This window comes from Colossoma macropomum, unplaced genomic scaffold, assembly GCF_904425465.1.
Source record: "Colossoma macropomum unplaced genomic scaffold, Colossoma_macropomum, whole genome shotgun sequence".
Taxonomy (NCBI): Eukaryota; Metazoa; Chordata; class Actinopteri; order Characiformes; family Serrasalmidae; genus Colossoma; species Colossoma macropomum.
The window spans coordinates 44811240-44832804 of NW_023494792.1; the positions used below are offsets into that span (position 1 = coordinate 44811240).

The 21565-nt window shown below is 37.2% G+C and overlaps 1 protein-coding gene across 1 annotated transcript; it reads right to left on the reverse strand.

Moving 5' to 3' along the window:
- Positions 1–62: 62 nt before the first annotated feature.
- Positions 63–12963, reverse strand: si:ch211-244b2.4 (uncharacterized protein LOC541512 homolog). Its single transcript, XM_036577320.1, is given in 11 exon segments — positions 63–2339; positions 4007–4105; positions 4108–4115; positions 5902–6012; positions 6228–6309; positions 6415–6535; positions 7155–7290; positions 7937–8081; positions 8538–8769; positions 10391–10485; positions 12687–12963. Coding segments are annotated over 11 exon segments (1113 nt in total). The 5' UTR covers positions 12715–12963; the 3' UTR covers positions 63–2283.
- Positions 12964–21565: the final 8602 nt, after the last annotated feature.

Consider the following 21565-nt stretch of genomic DNA (forward strand, 5'->3'; position numbering starts at 1 on the left):
CTACACAGGCTCCGGGGAACGTCTTTTACAGCCAGTTTATCAGGTGTGTAAAAACAAAAGAGTATTTGATAGACATTTATTTCTGTCCATTTAAATCAGTGCAACAAAGTACAATTCTTTCATTTTATTGCACTAATCTCCCATCAGAGTATTCTTAACTTTATTCAAGCATTTGAAAAAACACTTCTCCCATCTTACTGTTGCATGTTATAACTCACTTATCATACTGGACAAAGATCAGCATGTCTTTACACCCGGTTTAGCTGAGTACTAAATAAATGCTGTAAACTTCGGTATGTCAAGCATATCAACTGACTACAATTCATTTGTTTCTGTTTAGCAGTGTAACTTAGCAAAAGTCAGTTATCACATTATTACATTATAAAGCACTATTACATATTAGGGCTGCACAATATGGATATGAATATATTGTGATACGACTTGCAATTGATCTAAAACAAATTGGTGAATTAGTAATGTAACAAAATGGAGCCTTGCCGTTGACATTCCTTCTTAATTAAAATGATGCTGAATAAAAACAAACAGAATGCAGGCATATGTGTCTTACTCCTGGCCATGACTTAGTAAGGCACAGGAACGAGATAATTAAGTCTTAACTAAGACTTAGTAAGGCACCGGTATGAGATAATTAAGTCACAGCCACGACTTTGTAAGGCACAGAAACGAGATAATTAGGTTGTGGCCACAACTTAGTAAGGCATATGGACGAAATAATTTTGTCATAGCCACACCGCAGTGAGGCATAGAAACGAGATAATTTAGTCATAGCCACAACTTAGTAAGACGTACAAACGAAACAATTAAGTCACAGCCATGACTTAGTACGGCTAAAATAATTAAGCTGTGGCCACAATTTAGTAAGGCATTGGAATGAGATAATTAATTAAGTTGTGACCACGACTTAGTAAGGCGTAGACATGAGATAATCAAGTCATAGCCACAAGTCAGTGTTGTGTAGGATTGAGATAAATCAGTCATAGCCACGACTTAGTAAGGTGCAGGAACAGCATAATTAAGTCATACACATGATTTAGTCAAGTGCAAAAACCTAGATAATTAAGTTGTAGCCACAACTCAGTAAGGTGTAGCAATGAGATAATTAAGCTGTGGCCATGACTTAGTAAGGCACCGGAATGAGATAATTAATTAAGTTGTGACCACGACTTAGTAAGGCGTAGACATGAGATAATCAAGTCATAGCCACAAGTCAGTGTTGTGTAGGATTGAGATAAATCAGTCATAGCCACGACTTAGTAAGGTGCAGGAACAGCATAATTTAAGTCATACACATGATTTAGTCAAGTGCAAAAACCTAGATAATTAAGTTGTAGCCACAACTTAGTAAGGCAGTAAATTCCTTAGAGGGAATAGATTCCTTAGTAGGAACGAGATAATTAAGTGATGATAATAAAGATGTGGCCATGATGTAAGGCTCAGGAATAAGGTAATTAATTTGCCTGACAATGTTACAGACTGGCCTCCATTATTTTATCTAGAGCACTTCTGTTGGACTATATGAATATCTTGATTCACCAAAAACTAGAAATCTGGAACTGTGATTGGCCAGGATGCTCACAGCACACAGTGAAAACATTGTGATCATTTGCATGTTACTGCCTTCTGCGATATCAGGATTGCAAAGACCAGTATTGAGATAACAATAAACAAGCAATATATTGTGCAGCCCTTTTAGTTATCAATTTTCGTCCAAGCAGCGCATTTCCTAAAAAACAACTATTTATCAAAAATCATTAAGCAATCATATAGATTCACTGGTTTGCCTTTGGGTGTGTGTGTGTGTGTGTGTGCACATGTGCCTTTACAGTACAGACAGGCCTGAGGTTATTTATAAATGGCAGTTTAAAAAAAAAAAAAGGCAGCATGTAATCAGGTGGAAAGTAAATCAACGCACACACCCCAACAGTCCAAATATATCACTGAATCTCTGTATCTTCCTGAGTGCTACTATGTCTTTCAGACATCACACAGCTTGTATTCACTGCACTCTTTTGTTCTGGTCTTAAAATCCACCCAAGTCGAACAATATATAGTAGTATCTTGTGGCAATACAGCTATCACTGTTTATAAAACAACATTAACATGAATATAATGCTTTTTATCTATCCATACTGCTAAATCTTAAAATCTATATCACTATGTAAGTGCAATACATTGCCCACCACGATATGTTTCATAAAGAAGAAGACTCCTCTTCATGAATATGTGAACATCTTTGGCACAAGCTGAAGTGAGTCATCACTGCTACACACGCTGGACTTTGCGGGTGGTATTTGTTTTCAGGTTGGTCTGGGTCATCTCTATTTGGGAAATAAAGGCCAAAAGTCATTAAATTCACTCCAAATCACAGAAAAACAGAGAAAACAAGTAGAAAAGAAAAACCCTTACAGATTTGTGCCTCACCATACACTAATCTAGACACATACAGTAATCCGCAGAAGTCAGAGAGCAACCTTTGAATTATTTAATTTCCAGTCAAAACAGCCATAAAGTAAAAATTGTTCATTTTTCAATGTCAGAAAAAACAGTAGGAAACATCTACTTAACAGAAACTAATGCTAAGCACTGAGTCATCAAATATCAAATATATGGCTGCATCCAGAAACTTTTGCTACTCCTGTCGTCCCCCTTCCTTCCTACTGCTCCTCCTGTAACCTAGAAGAGTGTGGAGGAATCAAGCAGAGGAAAGGAGCAGGAGGAATGGCGAGAACAAGCACAATTAGGTAAACATGACAGCTGTTTCCTTTCAACGTCATTAAATTTGAAAGCACACCCTGTATACTCCTGAATCCAATCACAGCTTCTACACAGCCGGTTTACATTTGTGCGACTTTCAACTCCATGTTTTTTTTTTGTACACCAAATACTCAACATAAACAATATATGAACACAAACAAAAGAGTTTGCTCTGTGAACATCCATTCTCTCACTGCATTCAAGCAGTGATCTCACTTCAAAATCTGTAAAAGGCTTTCTGTTTAGTGTACACTCATGTATTATCCACTTCTTCCATCTCCTCCAGTATGTGGACAGCCAGTAAGATGGTGTCATGAAATCGGTTTCCAAGTCACAGAGGAGAAGAGGAGGATTGGTAATAAAAAGCAGTAACTTTCAGGTTTTCTAAATACAGCCTTGTCCACTCTTTACTTTTGTGCACCTACTGCCACTTTTACTCTTCCATTCTTCCAATCTTAAACCCAACCAGTTCCAGCTGTGTCCTCCCAACAAAAGCTGCTCCCAAAGATATCACTGATATTATGCTCCTGTTCAAAGAGAGACCGACATTCACACAAGCAACTAGACAAACACAGCACATATCTGCTACCGGCAAGTTTCTTTCTCATATGCATCTAATGGCTTAAGGAGATATTTCTGAGGAGACTAGTTATACAATAACCCACCAAGATAGACCACCAAAACTGTCACCATCAGATAAACAGAACTTGGTCATCTTTGAGAGCTAAGATAAAATCAAGCTCCACTCTTGCTTCAAGAACACTAAAACTGGACATCTAAGATTTTACAACTGATGAGTCTAAATTTGTAACTGGGATTACTTGAATTGTAAGAAACAAAACACACAACCAACTTCTAAAACTGAACATTGGAGGTATGAAAAAATATCCCTGTAGATTTCTTCAAAATCTGAAAGCAAGTGTCCCAAAAAGAACAGAAGCTGTAATAGTGGTAAAGGCTGAACAAGCTACACTGGAAAAATTGTTATTATATTTAGTTGTTGCGACTTCTGTGTAACTGTCTGTTAAATATGGTTTCTGATTTCTGTACCCAATGGCTGGATACGTTTTGACTGGATATTAAATAAATAAAAGAGTAGTCTCTGACTTGCACAGTACTGTATACTAATAATATATAAAAATATAATATTGTTTTCATAAAAAATGAACATGTTGGACTGTTGTAAATATTATTATTTCAATATATTCTGAATATACTTTCTTTGACATACTTGAGAAGTCAATAGTGTACGGATCTCCATTTACAGTGAAGTTGATTGAACCCTGCGGATTACACTGGTATGCTGCCTCGATGTCTGCACTGGATACTGAACAGGCACCCTAAAGAGAGAGAGAGAGAGAAAGAGACAGAGAGAGAGAGAGAGAGAGAGAGAGAGAGACAGAAAGAGAGAGAGAGAGAGAGACGTAGAAAGGGAGAGAGAGAGAGAGAGATAGACATAGAAAGGGAGAGAGAGAGAGAGAGAGAGAGAGAGAGAGAGAGAGAGAGATTGGAGAATGTGTGCGAGTGGTTATGTGCTGGCTTTGCAAGTGCTAAACAGGCTGTGCAACATAGTTCTTCCCTTACAGCCAGTAACCGAAAGCGTAAACAGCATCTAAGGAGAAAAATGTAGACACCTCATACCAAAGAAAAGTCCTTGTTCATATATTTCCTCATACCCAAAATATACTTTAATATATGTAATTTTTATATGTGATGTCTTAGCACAGCATATCATTTATGCTGTACATATAGGAAGAGAAAAAAGTAGGATCTTTCATGTTTCTAATGTTTTTGTAAAGATAGACAGACACCTCTGGGACAGAATAAGCTTCTGTACTATGTGCACCGTCACAATTCATCAGAGCGGTGTATTAGCATTTAGAAGTTTGAAATCACTTGCCATATTAACAATTTGTTATTTTATATACAATTATAGTGTGGTTTTAAATATTACAAACTATTTACCAAACTGCATTTTACAGGTTGCAGTTTCACTTGAGATTTTTAAAAATATGCCGAGTTTCACAAGCTCCCACTACACTGCCACATTCTGAACCTATGCTTAAGACAGACCGGTTTGTCTGCTGATTGTATGCTGTATATGTTGACTTTCACATTCACTGTACTAAACTAGAGTACCAAAGGTCGACCATCCGACCCTCAAAAAATCAAAGGGGAAGAGAAAGACATGGTGCCCATTAAGACTGGTATAATACAGAAATGCATGAGGACTGTGGTGCCTTTATACAGAAAGCTATCAGGGACGCTTTTCCAGCAATAGAAATCTCCAAAATGTATAACCTGCCAACATGTTACTGCTATTAAAAATGACAAACAGAGCACTACATATATGGACACGGACATTATCTTATGGTGTAGTGTTTATTTTTTAATACAATATTGTAAACTGTGATCAAACATTAGCTAATTCTCATGACATAAAAAATTTATGTCAGAACATGCCTGATCAATAATACACTGCAATTTTTAGTTTGCATAAATATCTGCTTTAATATTTGACCTCTACTTTTGATATATTTGATGAATTCTGGATTTTATTTTATAATAGCAATAATATAACTTAATTCTCTATGATGCTCAGCTTTCTCAGTCATTTATAAATCTTCTACATCTCTGCTCATCATTCTACACACATAACATTGCTTCATTTTTATGTACATCGATGTTTATGTAACTTTTGAGTAGTAGTGTATCTGTGTTATACAGTCGTATGCAAAAGTTTGAACACCCTCAGTCAAATCATGTTTTGTTGATATTCTAAATGAAAATAAGTAAACACTTCCTCTACAGGGAACTTAAATATAACACTTTTATACTAATTTAAGTGCACAATTTTGATTTATTTGTGTTTACCATGTTGGAAAGAATAAAACATAAAATATAAAATGTACATAAAAAATTGTGGACAGGTCACATTTTATAGAATAGCTTTTTGTTAAATTCAATAAATAAACAATAAATATGCATTATAATGTGTGTTCTCTGTAGAGGATGTGTTAACTTATTTTCACAAAAGCAACAAACCATGTAATCCGACCAGTGCTGCCCAAACCTTTGCATATGACTGTATATGTATGCATGAGTGTATGTGAAAAGAAGCCTTACTCGATGTGTGAAACTGTGCCAGCGCCCACTCTGACCACCATACTGCCACAGTGGTGCCTTCTTTGGAGAGATGATGTCAAGTTCGTAAAAGCCTTTGTCAGTGTTTTGATTCTGTTGAGAGAGCATGCGAGGCAATCAGACAAACCAGTCTGCTTACTTTCCTGATGCATTGCAGGAAGTCAGTGATTGTAAATTATGTACATCTTTTTCTTTTTTTTATCTGAAATAAATACAATACCAGATTTGATCATATGACAGATCTTATGGAAACATATCTTTGTTCTCAGACTGTCTCACTATAGCTAATGACTGTTTTTCTGACCCACCCTCTGCCAGACGGAGATTCATATTTCGGACGCCTCCTGATCCGCCTTCTGTGGCCGGTGGACAAGTTTTTCTGGCACATGTCTGGGAAAATGACACACCCAGGAGAACACACATGATTAACAGATTATAGAGACTTCCAAGCACTTTACTTTTGCTTTCTTTTCTGTCCACTTCCATCAGACACACCTTTAAATCTAATCTCATAGTTGGTGGAGTCGATGCTGAACTGGACGACTCCTTGCCGGTTCTTCTGGAACTCTTTCTCTAGCGTGGAGCTACTGACTGGACTGGCTTTCCCTTGTGAATCCTGCAGATATATTCAAAAAATATAGCTGTATGCAAAAGCTTGCAAACTATTTTAAAAAATAACATTTTTCTGCAAATGATAGTGCCAAAAATATTCGATTAGCTTAAAAAAATAGAAAAAAATAAAATAGTAATTGTGATATGTACGAAAGTTTGGACACCCTTCCTGTTGTAGAGTCTCAGAACTTAATTAACTTAGGACTTCTCTGACTTGTTAGGACTGGTTAGGCAGGTCAAGAGTTGTTATTAGGAATTGCCAGCTAATGACAATTCCAGAGCGTTATAAATACTCTGACTCTTCAAACCTTGTGCTAACAACAACAATAGGCAATAACCCCTGAACAGCTGGAAATGAAGTTACTAGATGCCTACAAAACAGATGAAGGCTATAAAAAGATATCAAAGCAGTTCCAGGTCACAATTTTCACTGTCTGGAATAACATTAATAAATGGCAGTTAAGGGGAACTGTGGTCAAGATTAGCCAATTAGCTAATGCGATCAGGGTTGGGAACCACTGCTCTGTCATTTTGACATGCTGATTTTAACCTCAGATAATTCAAAGTGAATATTTTGGCTTTAGGCTTTAGATGCCAGTTGTCTTTGTGCTGGAGTGACTTACCTTCTCCCCATACTGATGCCAGCCTTGGTTGCCACGGTAATGCCACAGCCACTCAGTCTGTCGGGAACCTTTGCGTCGGACTCGCAGGTTAGTCTTCTTCAGAATGCGCATTTTAGTGAAGTCAATAGACAGAGCTCTACACATGGGAATGTAACATATGTTTATCATCAGCACAACAATATTTTTTTATGCAATTTTTTATAGAAAAGAAACTTTTTACGTCAGAGATTCTCAACTTATTCATCAAGGACTGTCAGCCCAGACATATTTTTGTTCTGATCCAGCTCCTAAATTATTTGAGCCAGGTAATTAGCATTCTACATCTCATAAAAAGCAGTATATTGAAATAATATTTATATTTTATGTATATTCTCAATACATAAGAATATATTTTATAATAAAAGCTAGTTAGCCCTGGATTAACAAGCTTATGTGTATCCAGGGCTTGATTTGAGGCAGGGAAAGTTGAGGGGATGCCTTTGCCCAAGCCAGAAAAAAAGACAAAAATTATGCCTTCTGAAAAATGACACTGGCAATCTCCATCTGCTTTGGATTAATGCTGTTATGCTTTATGTATTTGAGTTGCCTTAGATGCCTTGGGCCAAGTTGTTGTTTGAACCCACCAGCCCCTTGAAATCATTTTATCATTTCACCATTATCTGTATTTGATCTGGGGCAAAACTAAAATGGCCTTGTTATGGGTCCTTAAGGAACCTCTATTCTAACTTATACATTACAGAGTAATCTGCTGTTCCAGAGCGCCATAGGATTGGAAAACTTACCCACAGGGTGTATTGTAGATCCTGATGCCTTTGGTGTTGGGGCGAGAGTACTGAGCCTCCAGGATATGGTCATGAGCTACATCCTCCCAGCCATTGCCCAGATCCAACTGCCATCTGTAGGGCTTGCCACTCCACCCTCCACTATCTGTATTGTGTTAAACATGTTAAACAATCACAGTAACACATATCACACACATACACTACAGGCCAAAAGTATGGTAGGTGTAAAAAATATTTTACAGTTAAGTCAGTTTGTTGACAACCAATACAACGTAAAATGTTTAATAACACTAAGTTTAAGTTCTATTCCATTGGTTTACTGTACTCTTTATCTAGCATTTTATGCCAAAAACCTTTTTCACACTTTTTGTTGATAACAGTTCCTTACATTCAGCTGTTTTTAATTATACAAACTCCTGATTAAACTGTTAATCAATCACACAGGAGTATCTGAATAGGGAAATTGGGTGAATATGAGTACGACTGCAATAATAATAAGAATCAGTAAACTATTGTTGCATATACTTTACGTTTATCAACCTATTATAGTCCATTATATCTTCAAAATATAAACATGTAAGCATTCACCACACAGGCCTACCATCAGATGAGGAGCTGCTGCTCCGTTTCCTGTGACCCCGCCTCTTCTTGCCATGGCTCTTCCTCCCTCGCTCATTGTTCCCAGCGGACAAATCAGAGCCTCGGATATGTTTGAGGCGACAGGCAGCGCCATAGCGACAGGTGCCTTTTAGGGAATACTTGCACACGTGCAGGTCACGACACTTTCTCCCATAGCGGCAGTGGCCATCATTGTAGTACTGGCAGACTTGCTGCTGGACCAAAGATAATACATTAACACTTTTAATAACAAATAGCAGTGTGATGACAATTATATAGGTTATGAATCATAATTACTGAGAACAGAAATAAATTCCTGTTGTCCACTTTTAGCACCAACTGTAGCCTCAGATTAACCCAAATGGAGATACCTGGTCTCTGTTCATAACAGTTAGAATCATAGATCATAACCATGGAGAGTCATTTCAAAATGTTTCCCTGCACTTAGAAAAGAGATGAAAATCTGCTGACTCACTTTTTGATAACTCACTTTTATAAGGTGATTGTTGCTGAATTCCATGAATAAATGTTTGAAATATATGACCATAAAATAAAAATTCACAAGAGAGAGACATGAGAGAGTGTCTTAGCAATGCTGTTCTGAAGTTTTATATAATCTTCCAAAACTGGAGCAACACAGAAAATAAGCTCTCAGCAAAATGAGGCCTTCACAGTTGTGCAAGTTACCCATGCCATGGGCACTAATACCCCCCCATATCATAACACACACTGGCTTTTGAACTTTACGCTGGTAACAATTTGGACGAACCTGTTCCTATTTTTCCTGGAGAACATGATGTCCATTATTTCCATAAACAATCTGAAAGCCTGACTTGTCAGACCACAATACACGCTTCACTGTGCATCATTCCATTTTGAGATGAGCTTTAGCCCAGATAAGATGAACTGTGTTTCTGGATGTTGATGACATATGGCTTTCGCTGTGCATAAGCAGTCTTAACTTGCATTTGTAGATGCAGCAATGTTTACTGACAACGGTTTTTCAAAGTATTCCTGAGCCCATGTGGTGATATCCATCCGTTGTGACAGCATGCAGGTTTTTAAAGAAGTGCCATCTGAGAGATTGAAACTTGTGGTTATCAGCGTTGCTCTTTAGATTTCTCCAGATTCCCTAAATCTTTTGGTGATATAATGCATCACAGAGGGTGAAATACCTGAAATCTTGTTGGGGAACTCTGTTGTAACACTGTTGGATTATTCACTGATGCAAAGTGGCAAGTCTCAATCCATCTTCCCTTATAAAGGACTAGGCCTGTCCTGGATGCTCCTTGCATACACAACATTTTTGGAACATGTTGTGGGCATCAATTTCAGAATAAGAATATAATATAAAAATGAAGTTGATATGGTACAACATCAAATATTGTGTCTTTGTACTGTTTTTGTTTAAATACAGGTCACAGTAGAACAAATCACTTTCTTCTGCTTTTATTTGCAACATACTGTCCCAAATTTTTGCCCTGTGATGGACTGGCGACCTGTCCAGGGTGTTTCCTGCCTTCTGCCCAATGACCCAGAAGGATAACCGGCTTAGAAAATGTGTGTGTGTGTGTGTGTGTGTGTGTGTGTGTCCCAACTTTTTTTATAATTGAGACTCATATTTAATGCCTGTTTTAAAAACTTTTTCTAAGTTTGAGCAAAGGCAGGAAAATGACTATTTGTGATAATCCTACAGATACAGAAGATAGAGACTAGGATGAAAAATGCTGGTTCATTTGATATGGTCATATGGGCTCCTCTTAAACCTACAAATATTACAATTTTCTACACTACACAAACATCTTATTTGATGAACAACAGCGTAAAAGAACTGACCTGGGTTCCTGATGGAGCCGGGTCAGAGTCTGAGCTGGACTGGGAGTCTGAGGGGGCGTCTGTGTCTGTATCACTGAAGTCGGAGAAGCTCTCCTCTAGAAAAGGAAGTCATATTTAGATGCAGCTGTTTTGAAGTGAGTACAGGCTTACTGTGTTTGTACTGAATCTGAACCTTGGACTATGATCACAACACCCAATAAACCAATAGGTCCTGTTTCACTTCCAGCTGCATTTTAACATGCTGATTTTTAATCTGTTGGAATTCGCTCACTGCACTCACTTCTGATCAGGAAAATAAAAATAAAGTATCTTTTAGTTAACACTATGTCAGCGCACATGCAACTGTGCAGCCGCCAGAGCAGTTAACATTTATTTAAAAAATCTGGACAGGCTAATGCTCAGGATTAATTATAATTATGCTGCTGCATTTGAAAATATGGAGTGCCTAAAAGTGTGGTACACTATTGCAATATTTTAGACTTAAAAACAGCATTGATATACATTAAATTACTGATTTTTACTGATATTTTGTTATTTAACTGTTAACATTTACAGGTATTACACCCATTTGTGACTAATAGATTACCAAGATGCATTTCTTTATTAATTCCCAAGAAGGCACCATTTGTTTTTGGTGAAATTAAGGCTTCCGTCAGTGGAGTTTTGTATGGAATGGTTAAGATAGCGCTGTGGATAAAATGCTTGGCTGCAACTGGGAGCATAGGGTTCAATTCTCATTCAGCCAGGAATCAGAAACACTGGTATACCAATAAGTCACTGCATTGGGCAACACCGTTCGCATTACATTCACCCACGAAAGTGAAAAGCTTTGGATAAAAAAAAATTGTTAAATATGTAAAAATAAAGCCTGTTTTGAATGATGTTTGTCTACTTCGCAAATAAACACATCTGCTAAATATGGAAATGTACAAAAAAGCAAAGTCTTGTTTAAATGTTGATTTGTCTACTTCGCAGTTCTGATTGACTTCAATAAAAATATTAAAATGGGATGAACAAATCATAAATTAAATCAGATCAAAATAATTAAAAAATAAAAAAAAAACAAATTTAAAATAATTTTCACTGAATGTATCACACTATGTCCTTCATATTGTTATACCTGGCATATCACAAGTTTTTAAATATCACAGTTATAAGGTAACGTGGGTCAAGTAATGAAATCATATCTTACTGTGGGACTCATTCCTGGAATGCCAACATCACACTGTCTATTGAAGTGGAATGCACACACTTCAGACTATGCAATTCACATTGAAGAAAAGTAAAAGAGATAAAATATTTCTTTTCACAAGTTCTTGAGAATAGGTTCTAGCATTCCTTGCGGCAATGCAGGTCTGTACAATTGTACTGCAGCAATACATCTTTGTTAGGACCTGGCAGGAAACATGAAAGTGCTGACGTTCTGAGGACATCTGGCTTTCCTTTCCGAGGAACCAAAAGTAAAAGAGCCCCAAGATTTCCTTTTGGTTTCCGAGGTTATAATTAGGGTTGGGTTAGGAGCAGCTATACAAAGTAAAGGAAATAATAACCCACAAAGACCTGAACACACATCTGCAGCTGTTTCAGCTGATCTGTCACACAGCTGAATCTTTACACCAAGGTGGCTCAGTCTAGCTTGAAAATTCAAGGAGCATCAAAATCAACATGCTCCTATTGATTTAATGAGGGATGAAAAAGATAAATGAACAAAGGATAAAAATACATACACATTTTAATTAAAACACATTTAATTAGAAGAACTTTACTATGTACACCAACTTTTATTTTGTCTGATAAATAGTTGGAACCAATTGGGCTTGGAATATGAATTGAACTCTATGGAATGAAAGCAAGTTATGAACAGGAGGAGAAAACGAGTGGGGAAAGGGTGTGAAAAGCAGACGACACATATGCCAGCCGTACTCAGCAACCACCTCCCCATTCCCACCCACAAACAGGTTAGGAGGGTTTAGCTTGAAAAGTGTCAAATTAGAAGCCCCATGTCAATGGAAATAGAGCGTTTTAGGAGGAAATGCATATGGAAATCTGCATAGAGTGCTACTACTATAGCCACTACTACTACTCATGATAATAATAATAAAAATTAAGAAGAAGAAATAAAGGAGCAATAAGATAAATAAATAATAAATATTTCCAAGTTCTCTCAGCAGTCAGCTGAGTGAACACTGAAACAGTAAACAGACTCATAGCTAAGTAGCTGAAACTCTCTAAACTTCGCTGTTTCATTATTTATCAGCCCAGTCCCTGATAGAAAATGACAGCACGCAAGACTCACCTCCTGCTTCTTCATAGTACGAAGCCATGTTTGGATCTGAAAGGAAGCCTCATAGTTTCAATTTCTGTTTAACTTATTGACATCACTGTCAGCCTTACACGCCTCTAGTATTTGGGTCATACAGTCTAACATAACGATATGTGATAGAAGCTCCTCGATAAATCGCACTCGACGCCTGTAATCTGGATTTCAGTACTACTAACTTTGGAATCTTGTGTAATCCTATAGTCTAATGGCGGTTGAACCGGGCGCCTTTCGCCAAATCACGGTTAAACTAACCGTAAATGCACGTAACATTTGCGTGCGCGGCTACTACACACTCAGCGGTAGGAGTCCCAGCACACACTGACCTGAGAAACAGAAGCCCAGAGGTCAATTCCCTGCTTCTTAAAACGGTCATTTCTAATAAGAAGTCCATAAAACCATCAGATATCAGTTTAGAGTTTATCATATTATCAGTTAAGAGTCTATGATACTATGTATGTATGAGATATGAGGTGAGTTTATTGTAGCATTTTTGAGTAATTGGTGGGCAAAATCCTCACACTGGCTGATATAACTCGATGCATAAATAAAATTCAACACTATTTCCACAAAGTAGTTCATAAAATCAACAAGTTTTATTAAGACTGTACTGCAATCTAAATATGAAACAGAGTGATTGTACTGTAGACTTACTGTCAGTAAAAAAAGTAATAGTAAAATGCTTAACATTTGGTAGTGTAACTGGATCATAAGTCAAATTAAACACATTATGAAAAGATCATTTTCAAGAAATAGTCTATAAATCCAGCAGATATCAGGTCAGACTCTACTATACTATTGACTTACCAACTATAAAGTGATTTTACTAGAGCATTTTTAAGCAAGTAGAAGCAAAACTCAACCCAGTGTCATGAAATGCAAGGGTGCCAAAAACAAGGACGCATGTATATTAGAGAGATAAATAAGTATGAAAGTTTTAAGAGATTATTTGTGTCCTTGTTTTATGGACTACCTGCTCCTTTTTACTAAAGGTGTCAATAATTCTGAAGGACAGTGTAAAAACAGATTAATAACACGAAATAAGAGTAGATTAGATAGAATATTTGTATATGGTTCTATAAAAAACACATTTGCATGTTTAAATGGTTCTTTGCTTGGTGAAATCGTTCTTCATATTGATGGAGAATGTGTTGAACCTTTTTGAAAATGGTTCTATTTAGCCCTAAAAAGGTTCTTCTATTGGTACAATGTCAAGCTTGTAGCAATAGCAAAACCCTTTTGAGCACTATAGAGAATCACTGTCTTTAGTAAAGAAACCTTGAAGAACCATCTTTTTAAGAGTGAGGTTCACTGAACATGCAAAATGTACAAATAATCTCCTATTGTTTAGGAAATATTATATGAGTAAATTTAAATTGCATACATGAAATCAAGTTTCCACAATCTTATAACGATACTGTGCAACAGGTACTTATCTGGTGTGCATTTATGTATGCAGTCTTCCAACTTCAAATTGCTTAAACCAAAGACAGGAAATAATTAAAACTTTGTTTCATTAGAAAATCATCAGAGAAACATGAAATATGATTTATTGCATGTGTTGGACATGTATTAATCTTAAATTGCTAAGAGTGTGAAACAATAATATTAAAGACTGACATTACAGTTTTTAAGCATACAGATTCTCTACATTAATTTACAATTAACATTAACAATTCAGGAAATTAGAACTGCACTTACTGGCAATACCTATAGTAAGGATAACAGACAACAATATGAAATATCAAATCACACTGTTTTACCAACACCAATCCACTGGATACAATTTAACTTTTTATTTAAACAAATAAGCATTTTAATAAATCAAACTTATCAAGTAAGTAGATCTAAGATTCTTTATAGAAGTATTCAAAACCACGCACAGAGTCTTGGGTAATCTGCTGGTTTGGTAGCTCTGAGCCCTCTCCTGCTACTGAAATGGATGACTGAGTCAATTATCTCTTTGACTTCTTGCAATCAATCATGCAGACTGACCTCTTGATAGTGGAGGAATAGTGCACTATATGTTGGTTTTATGGACTACTTTGTATAAATGACCATTTTATAACATGTTAGTTTTACTTCTTATTGAAGTACATTGACAATTGTGGGGATTTCTGCTGCCAATTATGTAAAGATTCTAAGGTAGAATCACTTTGTAATGCACATGTAGATAGTATGGAAAGTTCTAAACTAATATCTGTTGGTTTTATGGGCTATGTATTAGAAATTACCATTTCATAATATGTTTGGTTTTACTAATTATTAAAATACACAGACAATTGTGGGGATTGCCCATTATATAAAAATGCTACAGTAAAATCACTTCATAAATCATATGTAGATAGTACAATAAACTGTGAACTGTCTTTCATTACAACCTAGGTACAAATAAATAACTTAAATCATCAACACAACCTGTCTACAGCACGTATAAAACAGTGTTTTTGCCTGTCCCAGCCCTCTACAAGTACTTTACATTGAAAAAAAATGTTGCATTAGTCTGCAAATCTATTCACATTGTCTGCTTATGAGACTTTATATTTATTATAAATGTATTCAAATATTACATTATCATTATTAGTTTTGAAAAATGTGAAATTACACAGTTATTCAATTATTACATAGTAAGTCACATGTTCAACAGAATGCTGAACCATTTTCTGAAGATGATGGAAGGAGAGAAGAAATTTCTTTCAGTATTTTTCTTTGTTTACAGTAATAGTGTGATTTTCACTGATGAGGACACTTTGAAAGTTTAAACCTGTTACCTAACCAGTAAATCATTAGAATGACCATCATTAGAATGTACTCATATTGCTAATTCTGTGCTACAAACTCAACCCAGTTACTTTCTCCCCAGTTATATAAGCAATAGCCTGTAAAGCAACCATGTAAAAATGAGATAGTATTCCTGAGATGAGTCACATATTTTTGAATTTTTAAATGTACGTTTTCCTAGATTTAATACTGAAAAATCATAGTAAATAAAGTTTAACTCCTTCAAACCCTAGGCTTAGTACATACTAAGGCTTATTATTCTGTAACTACAGGGACTTCGATGCAAACTGGTTGAGCTATTCTTAGTTTATAGAAGTGTGTCATAAAACTTTGGCCTACTGATGTGCCCTGGCCATTTAAGGGGTTAATCTTTGAGAGTTAAGCTGAATGGCACCCCAGTCATGGAATCAACCATCTGTTTATAGTCATTTCTCTTTAAATTTTCAGCATCAGGAAAGTTTGCAACTATGAAACATTCCAGATATTAATATATAATAATGGACACATTCTGAACAAATTTCTTCTTTGTATTTTTTGCTTTCCACAAAGTTGTTGAAAATAAATCCATAGTACACAATACTGGCCATACTGCAACCAAGCTGTATGTTTGTGTATTACACATATGTATGTTTTATGATGATATGTGAGGCAGTACAGTGCTTCTGAAAGGAACTGTTGAGCTAACCTACCGCTTGGTGGAGACAGAGATGTATATTCCTTTACTGAAACGAGGATGCCATCTAGTGGACAAAGTCTGTATGACTATCAAAGTCATGTCAATATATTAAAAATGCCAACATAAAGGAAAATCATATTTAAAAAAAAGGTTTGCTGTAGTAAGAGGTGAGAGTAGCCTGACACATACTCAAGTATTATTACCACTCTGAAATATTGAGTTTAGTAAACGTAAAAGTACATTTCCAAATAAACAACTACACTTTTAAAAAGATGGTTCTTCAAGGGTTCTTTAGTAAAGACAGTGGTTCTATATAGAACCATGAACACTCAAAGAACCATTAGCATGATTAAGCAGATGCTCCAAAAACACTGTGTTCTCTAAAGAACAGCCGTGGAACTTCTAAGTACATCCAGCATCTCTATCAGCATAGGAGTTGAAGTTTGATAGGCTCTGTGCTACTGCTTTGGGTCAGGTGCATGAGGTGGGCTCACCATCAAACTGATGGTAGACTCTTTTGTGGTGAAAGTCTGAGGAAGAATTCCTTCTGCACTAAAGGCTACTGTAAAGCTTGGGATGTTTTACAGTGCTGTTAGGGGGCTTGTATTCATTGATGGAATCATGAACTCAGAAGTGTACAATGGCATTTTGGATGCAAGTATATATAATTTCACTATATATGTCTTAGTAATGTTTGTAGGTAATGTATGGAGATGCATTGTGGTAATCTATAAAACTAACAATGAGATTAAATTAATTATAAATGAATATTTATTAAAATGTTAAATAATGAATTGTAGATACTTGGGTTCTATATTGGACATAGAGTATTATGGTAAACTGGGACTGTTGGTGCTGTTGTCCTGCCGCTCCCATGCTTTCATCAAATTTTTTGACAGTGGAGCGGAGGGGCGCTGACATCTCAGAAAACACTTGTCTGTTACCTGCTGGCTCTCCCTTTTAGTTAGACTGTAATAGCTCGTGCAGCTGCACTCCATTAACACTGTGTACTGTAATCAGTCTCTCTTAACAGAATTTACTGCCTGTGTGTTTCTTTGCCGAGTTGAATAGCTGCCCATCCTGTACAGTCTGATGCTGTTGCTTTATCTGCCTTGATCGGGTGCCCACTGTGCACCAGCCTTTTGGACCAGTTTGACCACCATGGAACTTCTGCTGTACAATGCTGTGCTAACTTCACCTGCATGAACTGACCCTCCTGATAATACTGCTGCTGCACAGACTCGAACTATTTATTTGTAGCCATTGCTTCCCCTGCTTTTCCGTATCTTACATCAAAACTTCTCTGCTGTTATTGTTTGCTATTTGGTGTCAACCAGAGGAGGATGGGTTCCCCTTTTGAGTCTTAGTTCCTCTCAAGGTTTTTCTTCCTCTTGCTCTTAGGTTTTTCCTTGCCACTGTCGCCACTGGCGACGCTCATGGGGGCTCAGACCCAGATTTTTTTTCTATAAAGCTGCTTTTGCAGTAGTTTTTTGAACTTCTACTTTTGTAATAGTACAACTACTGCTACTAATGATAATAACAATAATAATAATAATGCTTTTTTCTGTATGTAGTGTTTTCCTACTGTTACAGTTTAGTGAAAAATACTGTGATATAAATTTGAATTCGTGTCACCCACCCTTGGCTTTTATTCAGATGTAGATGGTGGCTTAGTACTGCTGTTTGTTTCTCAGCTGTGTTTTTCAGATCTGATGAAGGATGTTGATGACGGACGTTGTCAAGTGTGTGAGAAACGGTGAACAGCAATGGACTGGCAACGAGGATCTTATGGAATTTGGCTGCCTTTGAAGGATGGTGGCCAAGTCGCCTGGGAGGTGGTGTGAACAGAGTCTACGCTGATTTAGAATTTGTTTTGCTGGCCAGTCAGGCGAGCGCCCGTGCCATCTGCTGCATTTTAAACTTAATTTTCTTTTGCGTGGTGGACATGCACCAACCTAATAGGGAAATGTGGAGGAGTCACTGTTTAAAGTACTCCTTCTAATTTGGGTGTTGCTGACTTACTCGCTGCACATTACACTGAGTCAGCAAGACACCCAGAGCTGATTGCAGTGGACTGTGTCTGCTGAACTTTTATGGAAACTGGTGGCGTGTGTGTTATGGTTTTAAAGCTATGTCACTGTTGACCAAACCACAATCTGCTACTCTAAACAGACCTCATTTTTGGAGGAACGTGTTAAAGTGGCATAAGCACAAAGTATTTGTTTTTATATCAGCAGTTAGGTGAGGGTTTGGGTTTGGAGGAATTCATTTTGAATCTTCTGAGTTCCTGCCTATGGTGAAGTAGGAAGCCCATAGCAGAGTCTCAAAACAGGGCTGGCTCTAGCCTTTGGGGGCCCTAAGCAGGATTTTTTGGGAAGCACCTCATCTTGCTAGCTGATTTATTGTGAAATTAAAGGCTAACTAGTAATAATGACTACTACAAACTGACTAAATTATGTAAGTTTACACCTGGCTAATTTAATTTAATGCCTTAAATGGCCAGAGTTTTATTACATACTTCTTTAACTTAAGAATATCTCAACCAGTTTGCATTGAGGTCCCCATTACTGAATAATGAGCTTTAGTATGTAATAAGCCTGGGATTGTAAGAGGTTAAATAAAACGGATGATGAGAAAAAATCCATATAATACTCTGCTCTCAACTTAAAAAATGAGAGCTAACAAGGACATCAGTTCTGCTGGTCTACTAGGCTTGTGTTTGTAACGTCACAGTCAGCGTTGTAAAAGCCATTAATACAGGGTGATTCAAAAAGATTCATCTGATTTCAAAATGATTTATTTCACCTGTAAATCATTACAGAACAATGCAGTGAACTGTAAATGGTATAAATGAGCATAAAGTTTATTATGTAGTTTTACAAGTGTTCAACATGACCTCCTCCAGCTGTACAGACAACATCAACGCCATAGTCAAATTCATCCCATACTTGATTGAGCATATCGGGTGTCACTGTACTGTACGGCTCTTTCAATGTGATTTTGGAGATTATCTAGTGTTGTGGAACCAACGCCGAATGCTCTGAGCTGCTGGAGGTTCACTGCCAACGAAAATCACATTGCACAGTTATGATTCACTCTTATTGAAGCGGAGAACGCAAAACGCTTTCTGCTCAGGGGTCTCCATCTCCTCGCAGACTGAAGGGAGCCATCTTCCAGTGACAGTCAGAAACTCTATGACCCCCTCTTTCAATTGGTATGTGATTGGTTCCTAGGTGCCTTGCAGTTGTAAAAATATGGCGCTTTTAAATCGGATGAATCTTTTTTTGTATCACCCTGTATGTTACGTTATTAACCATTTCAAGTGGACAACAATTTGAATGGTTTAGCGAAGACTAACTTTTTTTTAGCATGCCAGCTAAAATTACTTCGGGGTTCTATATCTGCGACAAACTTTTTGCAGGAGTATTTTCGTACCCACAGATTATCATTCAGTCAAACTAGCTCATATTATCAACTAACCAGCAAATGAAACAACTCATCTTTGAGCAGACACTGTCATTGATATGCAAGTACAGCTGATATTTACCACACAGATTAATTTAAAGATGTTTTTTTATTTCTGTCTTTGGAATTGACTAAAAAAAAACTTTAGTCTGCCAGGCTATCTGGCACAGGCACATTTTATCACCATATCTGGAGTTTTACTTTTAAATCTGGCACACTGCCTCAACTGAAGGCTTAATTGAACAAATGGCAGATAGAAGTGGTTGCTAAGCAGTAATTGGAGGGCCAAGAAAATGAGGCGGGGCTTGAGAGCAGTTGGTCAAAGACATGAACATGCATGCAGGAATCATGAATGAAATGAGTGAATATATTTAATGTAATAAAATTTGATCCACATTATTTTACCACCGTTCTTGAGTTAAATTGTTAGTCATTAAGGGGCAAGGGGGCACATGCTCCACTGCCTGCTAGACGACATAATAGTACAGTAATAATTCGAAAGTTGTTAGGGGGCCCCCTGGTGGCCATGGGTCCCTAAGTAGCAACTTTTGTGGCTTAACAGGCAGAGCCAGCACTGCTCACAAAGAGCTGCTGAAAGCTCAGCTAATTCTAGAACTTCATCAGCTTGTTCCAGTGCAGACTGAGCTGCAAGGAGACAGAGCTATTCTGCCAGGGTGCAGAAGATGAAGTTAAAGCTGCACTGACAAAAAGTAATGATATCTCGGCCGTATTGGACATAAAATGATCTTAATTCTAGCCAATATACAATACTGTGCAAAAGTCAGAGACCATCCTTCACTTATTTAAAACAGAATTGCGTGAGAATTGTGCTCTTGGGCGCCCCCTACAGTTTCAGTGTGTATTTCACTTTTACACCACTGTCGTAAATACAAACTGTGCTGTGAGCTCCCCTCATGTACACACGCATTTGTTGATGAGTGGAAGGATCTGACTCTCCTTTATGTGCACGCTCGCCATGCAGGCGTATGGATGCTAGCTACAGATTACACTCGCAATTTCTGTTCTTTTTCTGTAAGCAACCAAAATCATGAGTGCAATCTGTAGCGTGCACACGAAGAAGAGTCAGATTCTGCCAGGGAGACAGAATTCGGTACAACACCTGCAAGAAACATATGAAGAGAAAGAACCATGTCGACTTACAAGGTAGAGTAATATTACAAGATTGTATTACATGAAGTTGCAAACTTTCAAGGCTAATTTGGTGTGACATTGACAAAGACTGACCAAACTTTTTGCCGTGAGATGTGCACGCTAGCCTAAAACACGCCTGAGGTCAGATGACTTTTGGCATTCGAGAAAACAGATTAGGTTACAGCCTGCGTTGCAATCTTTCAAGAATAACACTGGCAGTGATGTACACTCTGCTGTTGGATTTTCATTGTTTTATTGTTAGCTGTGAGACTGGCTTGCTTTATTTGATCTCTTTTAGCTCTTGGCAACGAGTAAAAGCCAGTCCGAGATGTACTTTTGTCTGGTCTCTTGCTTGGTCACTCTCTTTTTCTTTTCCTCTGTGACATCTTTTTCTGTCTCTTTGGAGTCTCTGCCATGACGTTCATACTGGGAATACTGAGCTACCCAGCAAACACAGTTACATTATAACAGCCTATTGTTTTGGTGCACACAACGTTGCCACAACACTGAAATTTAATTCCTCAGAAAGTTGTGACAACGTTATCTGAAAACTGAAATGAAATTGTACTGCCAACATTGTCAGTACACTGTCAAAACCTCCTAGAATCCATATAGGTTCCATTATGTTGTGTGTGGAACTCCATGGAATGCTGCTAAGTTGTGAACAGGTGGTCATAACACCATACAGCATCGTTACTTAATAATGAAGTTTGTTCAGACAATGTAAACAGCACCACCTTTTGACAATGTTGTAGCAACTTTGCAAGAAAGTAGACAACAT